This window comes from Malaya genurostris, chromosome 3 (assembly GCF_030247185.1).
Source record: "Malaya genurostris strain Urasoe2022 chromosome 3, Malgen_1.1, whole genome shotgun sequence".
NCBI lineage: Eukaryota > Metazoa > Arthropoda > Insecta > Diptera > Culicidae > Malaya > Malaya genurostris.
In genome coordinates, this window is record NC_080572.1 from 263,124,268 (window position 1) to 263,147,940 (window position 23,673).

Genomic DNA, 23,673 nt, shown 5'->3' on the forward strand with positions numbered 1-23,673 from the left:
TTCTCAAGCACTGTTAATTTGAAAATGCATAAAACTTATTTTTCTGACTACTAGCTGTGCTTTAGTTTCACATGTTTCTCGCGTTTCTCCTCAGTGCAACAGTATGGAATTTATATGCGCTGTTTATCTGCCATGCAGATATGTGCTTCCATGGCTCAGTCGACAAACGGACGTGCTCTGTGAACCAATGCTTTATGGTTCAAGTCCCAGTCGCTTTCGTTTGTTTTTTTTATTTCATTGAATTTCTAGCCATTTAATTTTTAAAACGCACATGGAGTTCTGTTATATATGATGATAAATGTGTAATTTTACATGTTTCTTTGTAATTGTATAATGTTTATTTAGAATAGTTCTTAGAAACAGGATCGATTACAAATACAGCATTGTAAACCCTGTCATTGAAGTTCAGTTGTACTTTGCTGTCTACTTGAGGTGCTTTAAGTAGGATATACACTAAACATCAGAGAAGGAATGATCCAAAACTATTGCAATATGTTTTGTTTTCTTTAACCATGTAATTTTATATTGTTTAAGCGACAAAGAAAACCAATCGCTATAAAATTATCTGCAAAAAAAAAATTTTATTGGCCGTAATTTCGAATCTACTAATAAAAAGGTAAGATTCCTGTATGAATGCTAGACTGACATTGTAGACTGAAGTACCACCAGAAAAAGATGTCCAAGTTTATCATATAAAAGATGGGAGAATTAATTCGAAATACCATTGAATTCCATTAATATGCATATTACATAATAATGTAGTTCAATGGTGTTTCAAATTAGTTCTCTCATTTTAAATTTCAATAACAGTTCGAGTTACAATTAGTGGCATATAAAAGATGAATTTTTCGAAATATTTTATTTTGTTTTTGGTCACAAAATTCATGAAAAAACTAGAAAATCATAAATCATAAAATTTCATTACACCAGAAAACCTGAAATTCTCAGGAAAACTTCGTTCGAAACAGAGCAGAAATCGTTTTTGTAATTTTATGAATAAAATCAGCCGGTAAATAAATGTCAATTTGGCCTATCAGTGAGAAGTTTAGGCAAGGAAGTTTGTTTTTATTGAAAAGGTATTTTTATTCAGGCCTATTTGCGTACAAGCTTTACGTGGCCGAATTAGCCGATTTTTCAAATAATGCATTTTTTGAAGTGTATCTCGTTGTCACTCTTTTTCTAGGAGGAGAGGAGCTTCCATTTCCCTCCTGCGAGGGTTGAGGGGCACTTTGTTCGTGACTCGGTGGTTTTGTTGTTGATTTCCGTCTTCTTTGCGTTTTCCTTGATGTTCGCAGTTTTGAGCTCGTTGCTAGTTGCTGTAGATGCGCCTTGCTGTACATTGGTTGCAGTTGCTGGTTGGTTTGATGGTGAAACAGAAGTACTGCGCTCACTAGTTTCCATTGTTGAACGGTTGACCTTGTCTTTGGTTGAAGATGTCCTTTTCGCAGTTTCGGTGCAAGGTTTACCGTAGTGTGCAGGTTGTTCACAAAACTGGTATGTAACCAGCTGATTTTCATAGGTAATCAGCGTTTTACATGGATGTGTCCCAACTTGACCACAAATGATGTAAGATGGAATTGCCTTACGTAGTTGCATACGTACCACTCGCACGCCATTCCGGATGGCGGGAAAAAAATTCCTCCATACTTCCTTTTCGATGGAAAGGATTTCACCATACTGCGACATATTATCCCGAACGGACTTATCGCTGGCCTGCGGAGGAAGGTCATGCACGCGTACTTCTATGGCATTGTCCACCATGTGCAATTGCAATGTGGGATTTTGTATTTAATGTTATCACACTCAACGCTGTGTACCTCATTGTTAACCGAAGCGAATGCAATTGCATCTCTTTCACGTTTAAACATAATGTACACACAGTCAGACGCTTTGTTAAATTGAATCTCACTTACATTATTAGCGTCTAGATGCATTCGTTCTTTAAGTAAAATTTCAATTTCATTTGCTGCTGGTCTAACTTTTCAACGCTTGAAATCTATACAAATTGAATTTGATCTTGTAGGCCAAGATTCAGGCTTTGTTAAATCGTATTTGACCATTCCGTACACTCTATTGTTCACTGTACTGTATTGTCTTTGTTTCTGTTGTTTCGACCGTAAATGATTTTCGACTGTGTCGTGTGAGATGCGAGCACGAACTGGGGCAAGAAAGTTGGAATAATGAGATTTCATTCAGCAAAGACATAGCACTTCGGCTTAAAAAAAGTGCTTGTAAATAACTGAACGATTTATGTTGAACCGTTAGGTGGCGTTAGCAGTTCAACATAAACTGCTAACGCTCTAATGAGTCGATGACGAATCGTAAGTATAAGAAAACCCTAAATGACAACAACGATTATTCTTAATCACATTTATTTTATGTCGGTTTTACCCGTCGTACGCAGGGAAATTTCGAATGATAGCCTTTACAGTCGCTTTTTATGAATCCATCCAACTCCTCGAATGATTTGACAGCATTTCAGTTTGTTCTGAAATGTCTTCTTTTCCAGTGTTGATAATTTCGTCTCGATTCATTTTGTTATACTTGATGGAAGCTTGTAACCACAGTCAGTCAATTTTCACACTCACTAAGTGTCCGTATGATCATAGCACTGGCCATGCAATAGTCCTGTACTCTTACGAATCGGCTGCGAAGTTAGTTGAAAGGTCAAACTTCTCATCGGAACTTAAGGTCTGAGGACAGAGGGTCACGTGTTGAGTTTTAAATCGACCACGTGGCTCGCTTAATTCCCGTTTGTCATCGTATTTCTCTTGTACTCTCTCGTATATGAGCAAATTGTACCGGGTTGCCAGCATACATTTTATTATTTTGATGAGAAGTTTTATCACATTAATCTATCGTATGGGTTCGACATCACATGGATTCCAGTGAACAATGAAAAAATATTCAACTTTCACAAAGATTGAATATCTGTGTGTTTGGCAGCCTTGTCGAGCCAATTTTATTTCTCTCTCCTTTTTTAGAATGCTATCAGGAAACCAAAGCGAAAAAATGGCGGATGCATTGAAACTGACTTCGTTTCACAGAAAAATACAAGACTTTATTTTTATCGCGATAACATATATGTTTTTATGTACTAATCGCATCTAAACTAAATTATCTAGACTTTGTCACGGTAGATTTATGATACAAGCCTTCAAAGCCGAGATATTCGATGAACAAGTAGAGGTATGCATTTCCGAGCGTTCCAATTTTCAGCAGTTCTTCAGTCAGAAAAAAATACAACACGACCGCTAAACTCAATGAATCATTCTGAAAATTTCACAGAATATTCTCAACTAAATTTCGAAGACATTGTCAGGTGGGTTTTTCTATATTCTGAACCGTTTCCAAGAAAATTTAATTTGAAACGGGAAAATAGCAAAAAAACCGCCACTTTACGGTACTGTCCTCAGCCCTTAATACCTTATCGTCGCTTTTTGCAGCGTTCTCAAATATTTCCGCCAGCTACATACTGGCCCTTATAAAGGGCCATACTCACTTCACTTGTTTTTCACCGTGTAGTAATAATAAGAGCCACTACCGATCGACAGGAAGCGTCATAGTGGATCTAAGATTCGGAAGCTGCAATACAGCTGTTGAAAATGATTAGGAAAAACCAATGGCTGTCGGATTAAAATATCACCCAGAAATCCAATGTCAGTCAGATTCAGCAAGTTCGAAATAATTTTGCAAATCAATTTTCAAGAAAGCTAATGGTGTAGCAAGCTTTTTGTAATTACGGGCAAACACTTGCCTTTGATTCCGCCCAGTCGATAAATATTGGGTAATTTTTTTTCACGAAATTTGCTTATAAGCTCAACGGGGTCGATTGAACCGTATATTTTTAAAACAAAAAACTTGTTTTAATATTAGATCTCGTTGCTCCCGTTTTTCTCGGACAGATGACATTAAAATTTCTAGCCCGTTTTTTCATTCATTGCATCAATGTCAGTGTCAGTGTTTCAGTGCAAGGTTTGTCATTGTGAGTAAGCTAATTTTCGCAGGTTATCAGCAATCTTGGCCAAAAAAAACCGCGTTAGAAGGGACAGTTTAACGGAATTGTATACGTGATAAACGCACGCACAGATAAAGAAATCTTGTGATTTCACATCTTATAAGATGCACATAAATGGAGCGTCGCGAAACACGAAAATTCACATGTAAATGTATGTAAAATAAAGTGACATGTAAAATTAAATGATTTAAAAATTGCATGTCTTGCAATTCAAGTACACAAAAGAAAAAAATAAAAATTGTAGCGACCGTAAGACATGAACCGAGAGTCTTTAGATAGGAAAGTACGCCCATTATTCGACTGAACCACGAAAGCACATATCTGCTTGATAGATACGTAGGTTGTTCCTTATGTATTTAGCCTTGGCAACACTAACTGTTGCCCGGTGGATTTTACGTTTCCATAATAAAGTTTGAATTTTTTAACCAATACCGTCTTCAGAACATTCTATCATTTGAGCACTATTTGTTTTGTTTATAGTGAGTTGAAAATTTTACCTTTTTTTTTCGATTTTCGTCGTGGATTATCAAGACAAGAGTGCTTCATTCAACTTAGTTCGACTTTTGGTAGTGTAGCACCATCCTATGTGACTGTGAAAATTGGCATAACGATTTCAATCGTGGTCGTAGTTCGCATGCCGATGAATTCAAAGAATCAGTCCAAAATCAGTTGTTTCGCCAGAAATCGATGCTGTGAAAAATCTGATAATGGAAGATCGCAATGTGACGTACCGTGAAATGGAGGCTGTCTTGGGCATTAGTGTGAAAAGCTTATATGCTATTTTGCATGAGCAATTAATTTGTTCACGTTGTCAATCGCTAAAAAAAAGACTCGTGTTGATTGGTGCAAATATATGCTGCAAAAGTCAATCGTGGTGCTTCAAATTTGATGTATAACATCTACACAGGTGACGAAACATGGTTTTACTCATATGAGCCCGAATCTAAGCAGCAGTCGACTGTGTGAGTGTTCCATGAGGAACCCAATTCAACAAAAGTTGTTCGAGTTCGAAGATCTTCAAAGGAAATGGTGGCTTGTTTTTTCGAATATAAACGGACATATCGCTACAGTTGCTTTAGAGGATCGTTAAACCGTCAATTCTGGTACCACCATTTGTTTACCAGAAGTTTTTCGTGAAATAAGGAAAACAAACTCAAGACGCAAAGTCATTCTTCATCACGATAATACAGGCTCTCACATATCGGCTCAAACGACCGAATATTTGAGTACTCAAAATGTCGAATTGATGGCGCACCCGCCGTGTAGTCCTGACTTGGCACCTAACGATTTTTCTTTATACCCTACCGTAATGAATAAACGGAGTGGAGAGCGATTCAGTACTCCTGAGGAAGCTGCTGTAGCGTTCAAAAACCATGTTCTGGGGTTACCTCAAGAAGAGTGGAAAAAATGTTATGAAAATTGGTTCAAGCGTATGCAAAAGTGTATTGATCATCTAGGGAAATACTCTGAAAAACAATAAAACCATTTCCGATTAAATATAATACTGTTTTCATTTTTATAAATACATAAGTAACAACCCTTGTAATTCACTATTTTTTTCTGTGCGCCATTTTGGATACATAAAAATAAATTTCTTCATACTTTCCCTTCGACGGGGAGAGTCGATTCGTACTGCGACATGTCTTTTCGAATGTCCTTAGCATGTACAGGAATTTTGTATTTACCGTTATCATATTCGACACTACCCAGGCAACAAATAAGCACATACTAATGCCGCATAATGACAGTAAATAATCACTAATTAACATTCCCAGCCTTCAGAAACCTGAAAGAATTTTCAGTGCTCATAGAGGACTATTTTATAATCCTAATAAGTGCTTACTGGTTACAATCTTAAGAAAACGGCCATCGTTGCAGAACGCAATACCAGTTTCCTTCGCTGTCGTTGAGCGGAAATTCAAACAAAAATACCATATCCAGCCAGCAACTGGTACCAATAGAGAAGGTGACAAGCGATTATAAATACACTCTCCTACTCAGTGCCTGAGCGGAAAATAGGTATAGAGCGAGAAGACTGATGAGTATTTGATGAACAGAGAAGATGTTTGGATGTATGGTACCGGTCGTGAGACGTAGGATGTAGACCATGTTCGACGTACTATCATGCCAAATCGTGTTTTAGAGCTGTGTCTATCACAAGGCTTAGGGTGGCGAAATGGTAGCTCGTATGCATGGAATGCATAAGAAAGCAGATTCGAGTCCTGACTCTGAGCATATCTTTCTCCGAAAAATCAACTTTTCTGTAAGCTTTTCATTCATTTGGCTTCTTCAATATATGTTTCCACTCAGTCATTGCAATTATTATACCAGTTTTCTGATACATTTTTCTATACAAACTGATGTTTTTTTTCTTGAAAATTCATCAAACAGTAATAAAGGAAATTGCTTTTGCATTTTTCAACAATGGCTGTTTTCCTGAGATTATAAGTAGAACCTTATTTTTTACGTTTGAACTGGACATACACACAGTTACAAGTTTTGTTGAATTGAATCTCTGATACATCCTTCACGTTGAGATAAATTTGTTCCTTGTGCAAGATTTTAATTTCATTAGCTGTAGGTTAAATTTTACTTTACTTAAAATCAATACCGATGGAAATATCTTGCACATGTAAAGACTCCGGCTTTTATTTATCGGATGTGCTTATTTCGGTGGCGTCCCTTTGTTCATAAAACCGCATTGTCTTAGTTTTTGTCGTCTCGACCGAAAGTAACTCGATAGTTAAGATGCGACAGAGATGGCTGGTAGGCCAATAGAGTGTCCAAAATATGGTGAAAGGTATTAGATAAAAAATTCTAGATTTATTTAAAGTAAAATCGGAATAATTTATCCGATATTTTTCCTCTAAAGTGTAATACATAGATAAGGATCATTTCGCCAAAAGCCATTTCGACGAAAGCCGTTTCGCCGAATGCCATTTCGCCGAATGCCATTTCGCCGAATGCCATTTCGCCGAAAGATTCATTTCGCCGAAAGGGTAATTTCTTCGAATTCATCATTATCCTTAATATCGTAATTGGAATTGATAAAAAAAGTCAAACAAAAAATTATTATGTCTACTCCCGTCTTGTTGACCTACAATCCAAAATAACTTGTTGACTTTATTAACGTACCTATCAGGCAATTGTTTGCGGAATTTTCCGAAAACTGAGTGCAGATGGAAAAATATCTAATGCGGCTTCGCCACATCGTTTTGTTCGTATGCTATCCGACCTCGCTACCGCTCGTTCGGACTTAACTGAAGCAAAGAAACCCAGGTTTGAGTAGACCGGGCAAACGAGGCGGTTACAGACTTATATGCAAGAGGCCGCCGCTTCCGACGATGGGTCGGCGGCCAACTCAGCTGGCGTCGCCTCGGCGGCTTTGTGCAGCCGAGTCATCTTGGCTTCGGTTATGTGGCTGCGCCACATACGGAGATGTGAGAACAAGAGGATATTTTTGACCCTAAAAAATTACCCTTTTTACGAAATGGCTTTTTCGACGAAAAAACCCTTTCGGAGAAATGGCCCATTCGGCGAAACGACTTTCGACGAAATGACATTCGGCGAAACGACTTTCGGTGAAATGGCTTTCGGCGAAATGACCCGCTCTCGTAATAAATTACTTGAATTTTGAGTAGAGTAGATGAATCAATTTATTTTCTGCGATCAGATGTTAAATGACTCAAACTTTACTGCTACTAATAGGGCTACTTATTTTACTGACACTAAGAATTTTTTCAAAACGGGGCACTAACCGATGACAACTATCTTACGAGGTTAGCGCCTTTCGTATGTGAAATATTAATTAAAGATGAGTAAATAAAATCATGTTTGACGGAACCCTATGCATTTCCTAAATCTAATTTCTATTAAAATGCATTCAGTATTGTGATTCAATAACAATCTTAGATTTAACAAACTACTGTCAGAACATAACAATTTATCCAATTAAACAAACTGTGTATAAATTCTTGCATGTACAACTGATCTAAATTAATCGTGAGTTCACATACTCGCTTCGACACCCCCGAAGTTCACCTAATCACTATCTTGATCTATACCCGCCTGCATTCGAAATTTTTTGTTGTTGTATCCGCTGCAAACTGTTATTTGTAAATGTTTACGTCCGGTCGCGCGACGCCTGTGTACCGTTTGCGTTTCTCTGTAATTAAGTCACAAATTTTATGACCAGCACAAACAAATTGGCGAACCTACGGCGGCCTACTGCCGAGCATAATCTCACAGAATTCCTCCCAGAGCGGCTCCGAATCACGATCCGTTCGATTTTCATAAATCATTAGCCTCTCGTAGGTACCGCGGTCAGGAACGTGGCCACATTCGACTACCGTGGGCGGCACTTAGAGTTCGATTTCTGTGCAGGAATTTGCATATTCTGCCTGCCAGTCGAGTTCTTATGGAGTTCGATCCAGTGCCGCGATGTGAACGAGCACAACCCCGGGTCATTACATTGGCGACAATTTGGCTAATCGTTCCGATTGAATCCGTAGAATGTAAGACAAGTCCAGAACTAGCTGTGGCTGCACGGTTTTTATTTTTTTTTTTTTCGTTATGCAAACAGGTAAGGCATGTTGCGTCCCTCGCTCAGTGCTGCTGCATTTTGCCTACATTGGCAGTGGCATTCACTTGACCACACACACACACCGGAACGTAGGCGTGGATATCGTTTTATCTGTTTTAGCAAGCGAAGTAAATCCTGATGAGTAATCTAGCGACCGTTACTTCGTGGGAGAGCTAGGTAAATCTCTTTCGGAGATTATGCGAAATTAAACGGATAATGATGTCGTGACAAGATACTCAATGGAATTGTATGCAATTAAATTATTGCAGGAAGCTAGTTTATAACCAACGAAAGAAAGGAAGACCTACACTTCGTTCAATAGAGCAACTGTTTATTTGTTTTATTTAGAAAAAATTATTTCACCGAAAACAATTTCGACTTCTAGAACTGCGACGGAGAGCGGCTTTGACCATTACCGCCCATTCCCACAAGCATGGCTTCGAGGGCTTGCAATTGTTCCATGTCGATGTCTATTCGTCGTAATTGGTCCTTCTTCCAGCGTACCAACATCTGATGCAGCGATTCCAGTTGATTGATCAGACTGTTTCGAGATCTTTCCCTCGGTCCCGTAGGGACCTGAGAGTCTTCAGCGGAAGGTTTCGCGCTAGTATCGTCCGAAACAACAGGATGCGGGAAAGCAGTGGATTCAGCTGCCGGCAGGACCGTTGTAGACGGTGCTTCAGCATACGTTTCATCTTTCCGAAGCATGTTCGTCACCACAAAAGAATTTTCCACCAACGGAACTTCCATCTTGGACGACTGATTCGCTTTGGCAATATTATTTGGTCCACCGGCGGCACACATCGAAACCACAATTTCTCGTAAATATTGGATCAACATGCGCATATCTTCCGAGTATCGGCTCTGACCGGTCCGGTGTGCTTCAATCAGCTTGATAGCCCATTCTATCTGATCCGGCATCAATTTCCGGACATCCCTTCTCTGATTGCTGACACTCTTCCAGGCCACTCCCAGTGTGTGATCTACCAATTGGTTGTACTCCGGCATTCGAAGGGATGCCATTTCACGGTACTCCTTGCCAGCGTAGTCTTCGGGTAGTAGCGGACAGGTGAACTGATACGGCGTCAAATCCCAGTCCTTGATGTTGGAACCAGCAGCCACGAACGATTCCTGAACGCTGACATCCGGCAGTGTCGACTGTCCGGTCGGTTCTGTGTTGATTGAAAGTTCCGGTGTGGAATTCATGGCGAAAAGTGATTGAGGGAAAATTTAGAATTTGAATATGTCAGATCGTTGATTTTTTTGTGGAAGTTTGAAACGTTACAATCGTACCAAATCGAAGTTGGCTGTGGATGTTCTTATTTTTTCGTCAGTTACCCGGTAACCGGGATAAATAACACAAGTTTCTTTTTTATTTATTTGAATCGAAGTTCCCAAAATTGTCATGAATCAAAAGCAATTGACATGCAATCCAAATTTTCTAAGTGCGTTAATCAAGGTACTCATTAGATGCACTAAGTTTGTTTTCGATTTATTTGTAATACAGACATACTAAAACTGTGTTCATTTTTCGTTTCAGATAACCAACCGTTCGTGAACACCGCTATTCTAGAACTAGAAAAAAAGCTTTCATCCGCCACTGCCAACATAAGCTGCCAAACGCAACATATTTCTAGTTTTCAACAACCTCAGCAAACACAACAGCATCAGCTATTGCAGCAACAAAATCAACATCAACGCTATCAGCTAGACTATCATCACCCGACGCACCCGCCGCCATCCATCGTCTCCTCCGACGATCCGTTCCACAGTAACTACCAACGACAACATCCGGAACCGTCGCCACGTCAAAGTCACAACGTTTTCCCCACCAGCATTCCGTATGAACCGCAGCAACTGACTGTAACGGGCAGCTCAAATCTTGCCAGTATCCTAGAGGCTATCCGCGCCGAACGGGATCCGTCCAGATCGGAACGGTCGCCTCGCTGGGATCTGTTTGCTCGATCGGCCAGTCTCGGTCAAATTACACCGCCATCGATCCCACCAGTTAAATCTACCGCTGCCAATTTTCGTAAGATCCAACGCCATCCACCGGTATCCTACCCGAAGAAACCTCTAGTCACTCGACGATCACCGGGATCACCACCATCGCCCAGAATCGATTCGTGTTATTCTCCTTCCGGGTATCAGGTTCATCACCAGCAACAACAACAACAACAACAGAAGCACCTGCTGCAACAGTCCGTGATTCCGTCGGCGTTCGCTGCTGCCTCTGGACCGCAGCTACATGAAGTTACACGAAGACCATTGAACAAGTCCTCCCTGAAACGGCATGAACAATTCCTCAAAACCCGCTCCAAAACAATATCGGACTTCTTCGGCCCTGAATCTACGCCCATCAGTCGACTCTTAAACATAATATGCCAAGAGAAAGAAGCGGAAAGAGCGAAAGCCAGCATGAGCAATAGCAACGGTATCGGAAGTGGTAAAGTTCCCAGTAAAGTACTCACCACTGCCACCTCCGCCACCAGCAGCAGTAAAGATGGCATCTTTTCGAAGATTCCGATGGCGACGGCACCGCCTTCGACCAGTTCATCTTCGGCTAGTTCCTCTTCCGGCTGCTTGACGGCACCGTGGCGCCATCAGAGCAGTAGCAGTAGCAAGTCCCGCAAGGAGAATGTGATCCCGGCGGCCACTGCTTCGTCGTCGTCCGTCAATTCCGGTAGTGGCAGCGGTTCGATTCCCGCTGCCGCGGATCATCTTGCCTCCAAAGACATCGATAGGATAGCAAAATACAAGGCTGACCGGCGAAAACCGATTTATTTAAGAAACACTGTCCAAGAACACGAAAATGAAAGACTGGAACATAAGAAAAGGTGAGTGTTGGAATAAATTCGAACTAATTTTTTACCTGTCGATTCCACCCTTACCCTTCCAGATCATCATCATCCCGATCGCAAACTGCAAACGTCCCGTCGTCATCATCTCAACCATCCGGCACCCACTTCACGAAAGCCCATTCGTCTTCGACCGCCAGAACGACGCAAACTTCTTCCTCATCATCGTATCGCAGTACGGCAACGCAGTTGCAACCACAACCTACCGCCTCTACCTCTAGCGCCTCGGTGACCAGTAAGCAACATTCTCATCATCCACATCCACACGGTGGTGGTGGTACCGGTACCGGTTCCAGTCATCATGCTGCCCGGTCAGGTGGAGAATCGTCAATGCCATTGTCTCCCTCGCATCAGCCAGCGCAAAGATATCACCTGCAGAAACAGCGTAAATCTCGGGATCGTAGCGGTACTCGTCCGACTGCAACAACATCCAACGAGAAACAGGTTGCCGTGCCAGTATCGACGGCCACGGCCTTAGAGCGATCTCCGCCACCGCAAGCTCCGCCGGGGCAACAGAGCAAACAGCAACAGCAGCAGCAGCAGATACGAACCACCCGATCCTCCAGACTCCGAGCCGCCGCGCTAGGTAAGACCGTTCATCGATTGTCCCGAATCACATTCCTCCCGTTCCTACCTTTACCGGGCTATGGCACAGCTGCTTTGAGAGCATTCACTTCCATATTCATTCGGTATTCGGTTACTTTGCGTATTATGTTTTCGCTAACCAACGCATTTTAGCATAAATAACTCAAGTCGGATTTTTTTCTTCTTGTTTTTTTTTCTTTCTTTTCTTTCACTTTTATGTATGCTTGTTTGTCACTAACAAAACCGGTGGCCAGTCTAGTTTCTAGCGCGGGTTTCTAATGTCCAACAGTGTAAGCTCTAAATTGATGAAATTTGTGATTAGATTTGATGACACACTTGTTTGTGCAGATCTTTTCTGTTAGAAATATACTTTCTGTTAGATACATACTCTATACTATACTTGAACACGGTTTCGAAGATGTTAATTTTAACACGTACAAACGGGTACAAATATATATAAAAAAAGGAACTCGATTTAGAAATTTCATAGCAAAACAATTTCTAAATTGTGTGTAAATTGCTTAGATTTTCACACTCGTTAGGGAAATCCATTTGTTTCTAGCTGAACGTTGTAATTTGTTTGTTGTTTCCTTCTCACAACCCTTTACTTACAGTGTTTGAGACTGGCATGTTTCATTCGTTTCGCCGGTTAATTTTTGGTTTCTTGGACAAATAAACCTTACCTTTGATTAATTTCAATTATTCACACTGATCAGTCATGGATATAGAAAAAACTGCATTGAATTTTAGGGAAGCTGTCAAAGTTATGAAAAAAAAATTCATCTCATGTAGCACTATAAATTCATAATTCAATGTCATTTAGGAAGTAACCGGTTTGAGTTAAGTGCACATAACTATTTTACTTTTTTTTACGTTCCGTCTTCAACTCATCAGTGCAGTAACAGTTTACGTTAAGCCTCTAATGTTACCTCGCGGTTCAAAGTGAACCGCTAAGCAGACGTGAAGTTAACACTATTTGCATAACACTTGTTTTGCATCAAAGTACGAAGTCTTTTTTGGTGTACCAAACGAAAGCAAGGGTTTTCGACTATCAACAGATAGTTGTCATTTAGGGGTTACCTGTTTATGTTGAATCACGAGGTAGCTTTAGCAGCTTAACATAATCTACTGAAGCACTAATAAGTCAAAGGTGAGACGACTATGTTCTAGTATCTAGATCATAAAAAATAGCAGCAAGCCAAATGTACTTTTTTCAAATATTTTGAATTATGAAAAATCCCATCCTTCTTCTAAAACAACTTTATATATTTTTCACTTTATATAACTGTAATTTATACCAACGTTGAACTTTCGAAAAAGTAACTGCACTATTGCCTAGAATTGTTTTTACCTTTTACTTCTGGTTAAAGCCAAATTTCATTTTCAATTCGTTGTCTCTGTGTACTCCAACATAGTTAAACGATTGTATTACTTGCGAAAAATCAAAATTTTCAAGAAAAGAAGCAGAAACTCGACGCAAACAATGTGTTTGATTTTTGCTATCATGATTTGTAATATTGAATGGATTGCTTAACTGAAGCGTTACTAAGAATAAGCTGTTTAACTAAGGATTCGATCAGTGATGCGACAAGTTAAGCCCGTATCCGAGCGAATCGCGCTGTGGTAAGCAAAATTACACTCGGAATCAGTAAAATTCTGTACGTTACAAGTTAAGAAGTTATGAATTGTACACACTAAGAAAAAGTTACATCTTTATAGATGCACATAAAACGAGTGTTACGATTCACAAAGCATGTAAAGATAAGTCATATCATTAACTTCACAGTTAATTTAGGTGAAGCTTACATCGATACAGACGCAAAATTTATGTTTACATGTTAGTAGATGCAATATTGTGTCATCACCGTAAAAATCACGGCATACTTGAATATACGTCAAGCGTAAATTTCATTTTTTCAAAGAATGTATCTTTTGTAGAGTCGAGAAGGTTCGTTGAGAAGTTACAAAACTTTAGTGCAAGTGTTGCAAGAAACCATGATGCACTACAAGCTAGATACCTCTGCATAGCACAAGCCTTATGGAAAAACGACTAAGCTAGGCGGAAAAGCATTAGGATCGCGAATATTAGGAAACACTTTTTTTTGCTTGGCTACGAGTAAGACGTGCCTGGTTAGGAAACAGTTTCGAATTCTAAGCGTAGATTTGGTTGCTTAAAGCGTCTAATGCAGGATTTAAAGGTAGTGAAAATGCACGAAATTCGTATATTTAGTCGGCCGAAAAAAAAGTTTATAACTAATACAAATTAGGTCTTTTATGAGGGCAGCAGGATTTCCGTCGCATCTGGAAAGAGGAAAATGGCAGCGTCACTTTGAACTGCTCCTCCTTACCTCTCTATGCAATCTATATCGAAAATTCGACGTAATCTTCGTGTGGAAATTCAGTATTTTCGGCTTTCTCTTTCAACAAGCTGCGCTGAAAACCTCGTAGATAGTATGTTTTCAAGATTTCATACCTTTCATTATCACAACCAGTGTTGGTGATTGCCGATAATTTAGCAGAAAGTGGCTTGATAGTTCTCTACATTGTATACAACATTTTCAATCTGGTAGATGATACTACAAGAGCTCGCTGCCTCTCAATGCATGAACCGTGATAGAATTTTTCTGCATATCTTCGCTCCACCTCATACTCTGAGTATTTCACGGCCCTTGACAAATAGCTATAATTTTAGAATGATCGGCGCTGTGTGGAATTTACCGAGAGAAAATCGCAAGTTCACAATTATCGCAGAAAATTGAATCTATGATTTGAAAATCGAATCGATTGATTCTCATAATAGGTTACCATATTTCAAAACCCTTGAGTGAAGCATTCATAGACATTGTCATAGACACAACCTATACAAAGGTTATATGCACATAGTTAGAATAAGCGGCAATAGTAAAATGATTCTATCGGAATTATCCACTGCACGTATAGAATCGGATCGCAAAACGAGAACTGTTTGTTGCTTCAGGAAGAATCTCCACAGCAGCGTACTAACCCGTGATGCTCAGACAGGTCATCGAGAGAAATTCGCTCTCGCACTGGTGTTAAATGAACTATGCCGGTTTTTTGTTGCTGAGATGATATTCGTCTCTCTTTGACGGCACTGATTGAATCGTGTAAAGAGTTGCTAGAAGCGTTCTTTGATACGATAAAAATCATCCTTGATGGTTTCTTAATTCGATTTGTTCACAATTCCTATGATGCAATCCAATTCAAGCATTCATGCGAGGTGTTGAAGTTAGACCAATGGTTCAAACAAAGTTGGACTTTTTTATAAGAAAATATATAAAGTAATGAATATACGTAGTTTAAAAAGCTCGACAATGTTACGTTTTTCCACTAAACATTGCGCTTTGCTGACCGATATTTATAGTTTCTTAATCATGTTTCCACTGAAGAGAAGCACCAACCGGAGTAGTGTTTCGATATGCAACGATCGAAACAAGTGATAGTATGATAGTGCCAATTCGCAACTAAAAAAGTGGATTAGGTAGAATTTATTATTCTTTGTTATTAAAATAGTTTTTAGTCGCAACGTTTAGCCATATGACCGAAGCCAAGGTACAAAACAACCGAGGCGGGGCCGGTTGAGTTAACCGCCGATCCGCCTTCGGAAGTGTGGAATGCCTCTTGCATACAAACCGGCACAGTAAAAAAATAACGGTTATTCTTACTTTCGAATATCATTTAGTTGATCGATTGTGTGAGTTGTGTCAGCTTTCCACATTTTTATTACTAGAATGATGCACCTAAACTTAGTCGGTGCTATGCATTCTATACAGCAAATAAGAAGTAAGTTCCTACAACAACTACGAACTATAACTGGTTGAAAAAGGGCCGTATATAAAGTGAAATTTTGCATAGTTTTTTGAGAATATGGTAATGGTTCTAAAAAGAACCGATTCGAAGAATTCAGGTATTAGGGACTGGACCTGAGCTCAAGAACTAAACTCAGAACTAAGGACAGGTTCAGAATTCAGTTCTTGAACTATAGTTTCGAAACTGAATTCAATTCCAACATACAAGGTCTGAATTCTAAACCTGTATTCTGGAACTAAGTTCCTGAAACATTATTTTGAAACTAAATTCTCCTCCCGCTGTTTGAAGTCCAAATGAAAAGGCATAAATCCGGAACTACCGAGTGGATTGCTATCTAACTTGGAACAGGTAATTCCTGCTCCTAAGAAATGGTCATAAGGGTATTTTTATGGCGGAGGAAACATAGCAGGTGTCCTTAACAGGGAGGGACTGGTATACAAAATTGATCTAATTTGACTAGATTCGATACTTTTTGAAGACCATGGATACTTTTTGCACATCACTGATATGATTATAAGGATATTCGTGGAAGGATGTAGTAAGTGCCTCTAAAAAGAGGCGTGTAATGTTTGTAACGGCATAACTCCGGAACTACTAAACGAATTGCTATTAAACTTGGCACTGGTAATTTTTGCTCTTAAGAGATTGTCATAATGGTATTTTTATTGGCTATGGAGGAAGGTTACTTAGCAGAGGGGGTCATAACAAAACTTATCTAATTTTACTAGAATTGATACGTTTTGTAGAAACTCAAATACAGTGGGGTCTCTTTTTACGCGGTTATTTTTTGTGCGGTTTCTGTTTACGCGGATTTCCGAAGTTACGCAGTTTTTTTACGCGGATTACCAAAGTTACGCGGTTTTTTTACGCGAATTTCCGAAGTTACGCGGTTTTTTTACGCGGTACGCAGACCACGGGCAAAAAGAGACCTCAGTGTATGGTCTTAAAGGTGTTTGGAGGGGGTGGGGTTATTCGCGTGAAAAGATAGCAAGTGTCTAATAAAGAAAGCCCTCAGTCCAATTTTTTTGTATATATGGACATAACTCCATAACAACTCAGTAAATTATCACTAAACTTAGTACAGGTACTTTTTTGTCGACAACTGAGGGGGGTCGGAGGATTTAAACAAGGAGAAGGGGTCATGGAAATCAATTGTCATCTCCCCTTTTTTTTAATGAGTTGAGTAAAAATTTCAAAAAACAAGTGGTTCGACATTTCCCACGAGCTTCGTTATACAAAAGAAAACGGCCAAGGGTCAGAGAACTAAACGCTACAACACTTTTCTGTGAGATTTGTCATCCAATTGAACGGCCCTTTTCAGAAAACAGTCTAGACCAATGTTTGTAAAAAATAAAGTATACAAAGTGGTTTTTATGACAAAATCCACTGCTAAAGTTGTACAGAAAGATTGTTTAAAATATGAGAAGCCGCTGATGATATTTGTTCGAATGTGCGCGAAATCCATCAATAGTTGAACTAAAATTGAATCCTAAACATATTTTTAAATGGTAAAAATGAGTTAGTAATTGTTGGAATGGGAACAATTTGCTTCAAAAAACTTTCTTAAACAATAACTCTTTTGCTAACGCAGTTGCTTCTTTTTTCATAACTCTCCTAACAATAAATATGATGCATTATTTCGTATTTTCAATATTAAAATTAAGCAATTATCGTGTCTGGTTTGGTCTATTTACACGTACACAGGAACTATTGTATTGAACACGCATGGTGGTAGGTTTACGGTTCATTTAGGCTAGTATAATACTATGCATTTTGTGGCATCAGACATTCGAGTCTTTTATCTCTGCATGAATTTTTAGCACCATTGCTATCTAAGCGAATTATGCAAATTAGTGCTACAAAATCTATTTGCTAGTCAATATTTCACAAACTCATACATTGGTGATTCATGTGGGAAACGCAAAAAAAAAACATTCTCGTATCTCTTGTAAATACTCTTCTGCTATTCTGTCAAATAATGTTCGATTCATGTTCACACAGTTGAAGGTTGCACTCTCCTCCTTACACACTTTGAACCATAGATTCAATAACAATTCGTTCTTCGTCCGATTTGTCTATTCTCTCCCCTACAAACAAAACACGTCCGCTCAACAACCAACAACAACAACAACAATTCCAATTAAACACACACCAAATCATCTCCCATGTTACCTGTGCATACAGAGAAAGCTTCAGCCGGTGGCACGAACGCATCGTCAGCGCCATCAGTTTCTAGCAGAGACACCCTTCAAAGCTCGAGTCAACCACAGCAACGCTTGCGAACATCACCGCTCAGCAATAGTGGCAGCAGCAGCGCCAGTAGCAGTGGCAGGAACTCGAAACTGCTTCAACCCATAGGCTTCGGGTCATCCAAACAGAATAGCAATTCGAATACAAGCAACAGCAGCGAGAGCCGAATGTCGCTTAACATCTCTAGTGCGAGTAGTAGTAATTCGTCGCATGGCGGAAGCAAACCGGCATCGGCCAAGCAAGCACTCGGGAAGAAATTGTCCACTGCTTCAACAGCAGCAGCATCATTGACAACCGCCCCGAAGCCACGGCTCGTTCCGTCGATAGCCGTCAGCATGAAACAAAAGCTGCGCGGAACGACTGAAACCATCAAAAGTGATACTAATCGTAACAAAACTAGTACTAGTAGTAGTAAGACAACTGTCATGCCGATCGGTAACGGTAATGAGCAACTGCTGCATGCCGCGAATATTCTGAATGGTAACAATGTCGTCGTCGTCGCGCCCGTTGAACAAAATGATACGAAAACGATTAGCAACAACAACAACAACATCCAACCAACGGTAAATGGCAACGGGGAGGAGATTTTTTTTGAAGCCCATACTGGTCCACTCAAAACAGCGGTCGGTGAAATGAAGCAATCACGTACCCAGTTGGCCTCAATCGGAAGCCTTAGCAGTCTGGATTCACCGACGACGATGATGAACTCACCTCGGATGCGAACATCCACTATGAAATCCGGAGTCCGAAACCAATTTGTCGCGAGCAGTAATAATGTAGCAACCGCCGACGCCGCCACCGATTCCGCTTCATTTCCGAAAGACATCAATCGACTGAGTCCGGTATTGGGCAACGGTGGCAAAGCATTCGAACGGGACAAATCGGACAAACGGAAATCCAACCTGAACCGTGCTCAGCACGAGGAGGCCACCGAGAAACGTAAGTTTGCAAAAAAAACACTAGCGGTTAAGCGTAAGTGGGGAGTGTAATAACCTGGGCTTCGAGTTATGTTTTCATTTGCAAGCGCGATGTCCCTTTTTCAGTTTCAGTGATCCTAACACAGCGTGCGAATGGTTTTGTTTTGTGTTTTCAAATGGATGTGTTGTTTTTTTATGACATAAACCGAATAGTATGACTTAGGAAATGTTTATTTAGTTTAGCAAACTTGAAAATTTTCATTGATATTTCACGAATTCATACATCGCCATGTTTTTGACGTAAGACGTTTTCTACATAGGGGTGCGAATTCAAAATACGGAAATGAACGATAAACAGAACTTCTTTTTTCACGATTCCTTGAATAAATAAAAGAGCCATAGCTAAACTTGAAGCAAAACTCAAATATGCATATTCTATCCGAGTGTCGATGATTACAGGAAAAAATCAAGCAACTTCCTAGTATTTTATTTTCAAGAAGAAATGTTCAAACTTTACTAGTGCAGCATCGCGAAATAACAGAAAATCAAATACACTAAAGTATTTTTTTATGTATCGCACAAAAAAACGCATAACTTCGGAAATCCGCGTAAAAAAACGTAACTTCGGAAATCCCCGTAAAACTAAGAACTGCGTAATTTCGAAAATCCGCGAAGGGAAACCGCACCTCAATGTATACGATTCTGCACATCATTGAAAAAAATGAAAACAATAATTGTATGATTCATACAGTCTTGATGAATTTAAGGAGAACATTCTATGAAACGGTTGTCAATTGTCATGCCTTTGAAGAGGCTTGACTCTGAAGTGCGTTATCCCGAAACCACGTTTTTCGAAATCGATCAAACGATAAAAAGACTATTGAACTAAACGACAAGAATTTTCTGCTAATTTTATAAGATATTGGACATAGAAGTGCCTGAGCCGAAATGTCGTAAATATATACACAGAAAAAAATATGAATTTTACAAGTGACATAATTCTACAAACGATACAATTCATAACTACTCAACTTCTCAAATGACGCTATATTCCATTCGTACAGAAATTTACTGGTTCCGAGTGTAATTTGCGCTCGGCTAGCAAGTGAGGCTGTATGAATTTATATGCACGATTTACCAGCCAAGCAGATATGTGCTTCTGTGGCTCAGTCGACTAACTGGTGTGCTTTGTGATCTAATGTTTTTCGGTTCAAGTCACGTTGTTGCTGTTGATCTTTTGCTTTTTATCCCATTCGTTTTTAAAGCCATGTAATTTTCATATCACACAATTTTACATGTTCTTGAAAAAAAAGTTGTGTGAAATATGACACTCCATTTATGTGCATCTGATAAGATGTAAAATCACAAGAATTTTTCGAACTGTGTACATATTAAAGTGGATGCATTTGTTTTTGAACAAAATATATGAAAAAAACATCTTTATTTATTTTAATTTCTGTGGTGCAAGAAGCCAGTTATTTTTTGAAAATGATATCGCGTAAATGGCCTTGAGTACAAAAAAAAAACTACTCCAAATTGTAAATTTTGGTGGTTCTCAATGGCATAGAACCGACAACAACATCGTGTTAATGTGAAGTCGACTTTTTTACAGCCAGTCACGGGAAAAGCTAAACGTGTCCGCCTTTTCGATATCTATACCTAATGTTTTTTTTCCATACCCTAAAATTTTTATATAATATTGCAAAAGGAATTTTCCTGCCATTTTTAGTTTTTTGTACAGCAAAATAAAGAAAATAGTTTAGCAGAGTGCACCCTCGACTCGTTACAAACATATCATATTTTTTGGACTATTCATATATTTAAAATGATGGAATTTTTAACACTACACCACAGACTAATAGCAAAGACATCATATTAACAAGATAGCCAGCTCTCACATTTCCCGAACAAATCATTGGCAACATCCTTTTTTGCGAGCATGTCGCCCTCAGGTGAGGCCGCATCGAATCTCATACATAGAAGTAGGGGAGAGAAATGTCAAAACCGTGCGCGCCAAAATAGCAGGGCTGCGCACCCATACAATTGACAAGATATCTTGAATGTGATGCCGTGCGATGGCGTTGTTGAACTGAAGATTGATTTCGCTCCAAGCTGACAGGGGCTGCTAATAGGCAGGCTACTCAAATTGGATTCTTTAATTATTTTAACGGTCATTTCGAATATTCCTTTAGTTGGGACAGTACTCACATATGTCATGATGGCGCCACGTTACCCTATCAAAAACATCCTGTCTGTCATCTGGACTGTGTATATTTTTTTCGTTCACCAACAGAGTTGCCATTCATACAGAATTATCTGTTATGAAGATTGCTTCAACTCCGGTGTTTGGAGTCAAAATTCTTTTGAAGCACATAATTCTCATGGTTGTTTCCGAACATCTTCCTTACATACTTCTGGAGTTCACGGCGGTAAATTTCAACTGTCTTTCGGTTATCAGATTTTGGTAGAATAGCTCTGAACAGACCGAACTTAAACCGGGTATTTTTTTTTGGTACGGAGGTGGACCAAACACACTTCAAGGGAACCCTTGCTCAAAAAGTTACTACATCAGAAATGTCCAATATTTCTTCAATGCAGGCCTTGCGATTTTCGACATGACTTTGAAACTGCTGCGACTCCAAGTTCGCATTACTTCTTGTAAATGATGTTCAATAATGTAAGCTTTCATACAAATTCGTTTAGTCAATTGAGATTAAACCTGCGCAGTCGGAGAGAGCAATTTCTCCTAAATCAATTGACTATTATTGTGTGCGAGTCTCACTGAAACTGATCTCATATGGCAAAAAAAGTAGTTCAGTAGCGAACATTTTCTGCGATGATATTCAAGAAAAAAAGTTCTCATATTGAGTATATCTGATACAATTCTCAAACAAACGATTTTTGGAAAACGAATGGCTGAAATGAAAGAAAAATGGCGAATTTTCAGCTCTTGCTCTGTTGGTTGATTAGTGGATCAATAGTGGTGTTGTATTCGAAAGTTATTGAGCAATACCGTGGTGGTCGAAAGAAATAGTCGGGTAAGCAGTTTCTTGAACCCGAACCCGGCACGTACTCGATTGAAAATGAAAAAAAAATACCCGTACCTGACCCGAACCCGAGAATAAATTTTCTTCCAAACCCGAACCCGACCCGTACCTGTCGATACTCGAAACCCGACCATCTCATCAATAAAAACAGAAAATAATATTAACATCCATTCTGTGATCAATAATAGTGAGAATGATAATATAAAAACTGTCCCAGAAAGTATGGACGCACTTTGATTTCGCTGTAAATAATTCACAAGTGTTAGATATTCAAATTTTATTCGATATACTGATAATATTAGACTACAACAACAGAATATTATTCTCAACATTTGCTACTTAGCCATTGTAGATTAGCTGGCGCACCTTCTCGCGAACACTTTTTCCAATCTTTTTCGAACTGTTGAATGGTTTCGGCTGCCGAGATATGTTTCCTAAGATGTGCCTTTGTTAATGCCCAAAATTCCTCAATTTGTTGAGTCTTTGGGACGAAAGTGACATTTTTGGTAGTATACCATTCTACCGTTGATTTCGAGTAGTGACAAGAAGCAAGATCTTGGCAGAAGACAACAGGATCCTTGTGCCTTCGAATCATGGGTAGAAGTCGTTTTTGTAAACATTCCTTGATGTATATTTCGCTGTTCATTGAAGCAGTGGTGAAGAAGGGTTTCGAAATCTTACCGCAGCTACAAATTACTTGCCAGGCCATAGCTTTCTTACCAAATTTTTCGACTTCAATCGATGCCTCGGACTGGTTTAACACTTGCCCTTCTCGCACCGTATAATATTGTGGTCCCGGCAAGGATTTGTCATCGAGTTTCACGTAGGTTTCGTCGTCCATGATTATGTAGTTCAAATTTCCAGCAAGAATCGTATTGTTCAGCTTTCGAACCCTCGGCCTGATCGATGCTTCTTGTTTCGGACTACGTTTTGGTTGTTTCTGCTTCTTATAGGTTCGAAGATTCAAACGTTCTTTAGCACGAAGAACATTTGACTTCGAAGTGCCCACTTTTTTGGCCACATCCCGAACTGAACTCCTTCTTTTGCTTGAACGCCTTCAGTATACGTTTATCCAACTGAGGGTTAGCAGGACCTTTTTTTCGACCCGTTTTCGGTTTATCCTCAAAGGTGTTATCCTCACCAAACTTACTGATTGCATTTCGCACGGCTTTTTCACTTACTCCTTCCACTTTTGCTATCTTTATCAGTGACAGTCCGCTTTCTGTGCACCACAAAATTGTACACAATTTTTCGACGTTGTTCTGCTGAAAGTCCACGCATTTCGAAACAAACTAATGAAAACGAATAAACAACTGCACAAATGGTTAAATAAGAGTGTAAACAACAGGACGCAGCCATAAAAATTGACAGATTCTGAACCATTGCGTAATGGCAGCGGTTTACTGGGACAGTCTTTAATATAATATAATTACAAAGCATTTAGGCATAAAATATTACTCAATTTAGCTTGAATATCGCAACGTCAATTCAAACGCACCATTCAAACCCTGCGTCTGTTGTATGTTCAAGACAGCAAAACTCTGCCCTTCTGTTATGTTATTCTATGAATCAAATTGATGCTAAATAG

General features: G+C 39.4%; 1 protein-coding gene across 13 annotated transcripts in view; it reads left to right on the forward strand.

The window, feature by feature from the left end:
• LOC131439510 (supervillin) overlaps positions 1 to 23,673 on the forward strand; it is a 645,906-nt gene that overhangs the window by 386,505 nt on the left and 235,728 nt on the right. For 11 of the 13 annotated variants that reach the window (XM_058610622.1, XM_058610619.1, XM_058610621.1 and 8 more), the window contains 3 exons: positions 10,141 to 11,437; positions 11,500 to 12,044; positions 18,056 to 19,060. In XM_058610622.1, coding sequence (XP_058466605.1) covers positions 10,141 to 11,437; positions 11,500 to 12,044; positions 18,056 to 19,060 — 2,847 coding nt within the window. Of the gene's footprint in view, positions 1 to 9,930; positions 10,060 to 10,140; positions 11,438 to 11,499; positions 12,045 to 18,055; positions 19,061 to 23,673 lie in introns of those variants that run through there. The other 2 variants (XM_058610630.1, XM_058610626.1) reach the window with 2 other exon arrangements.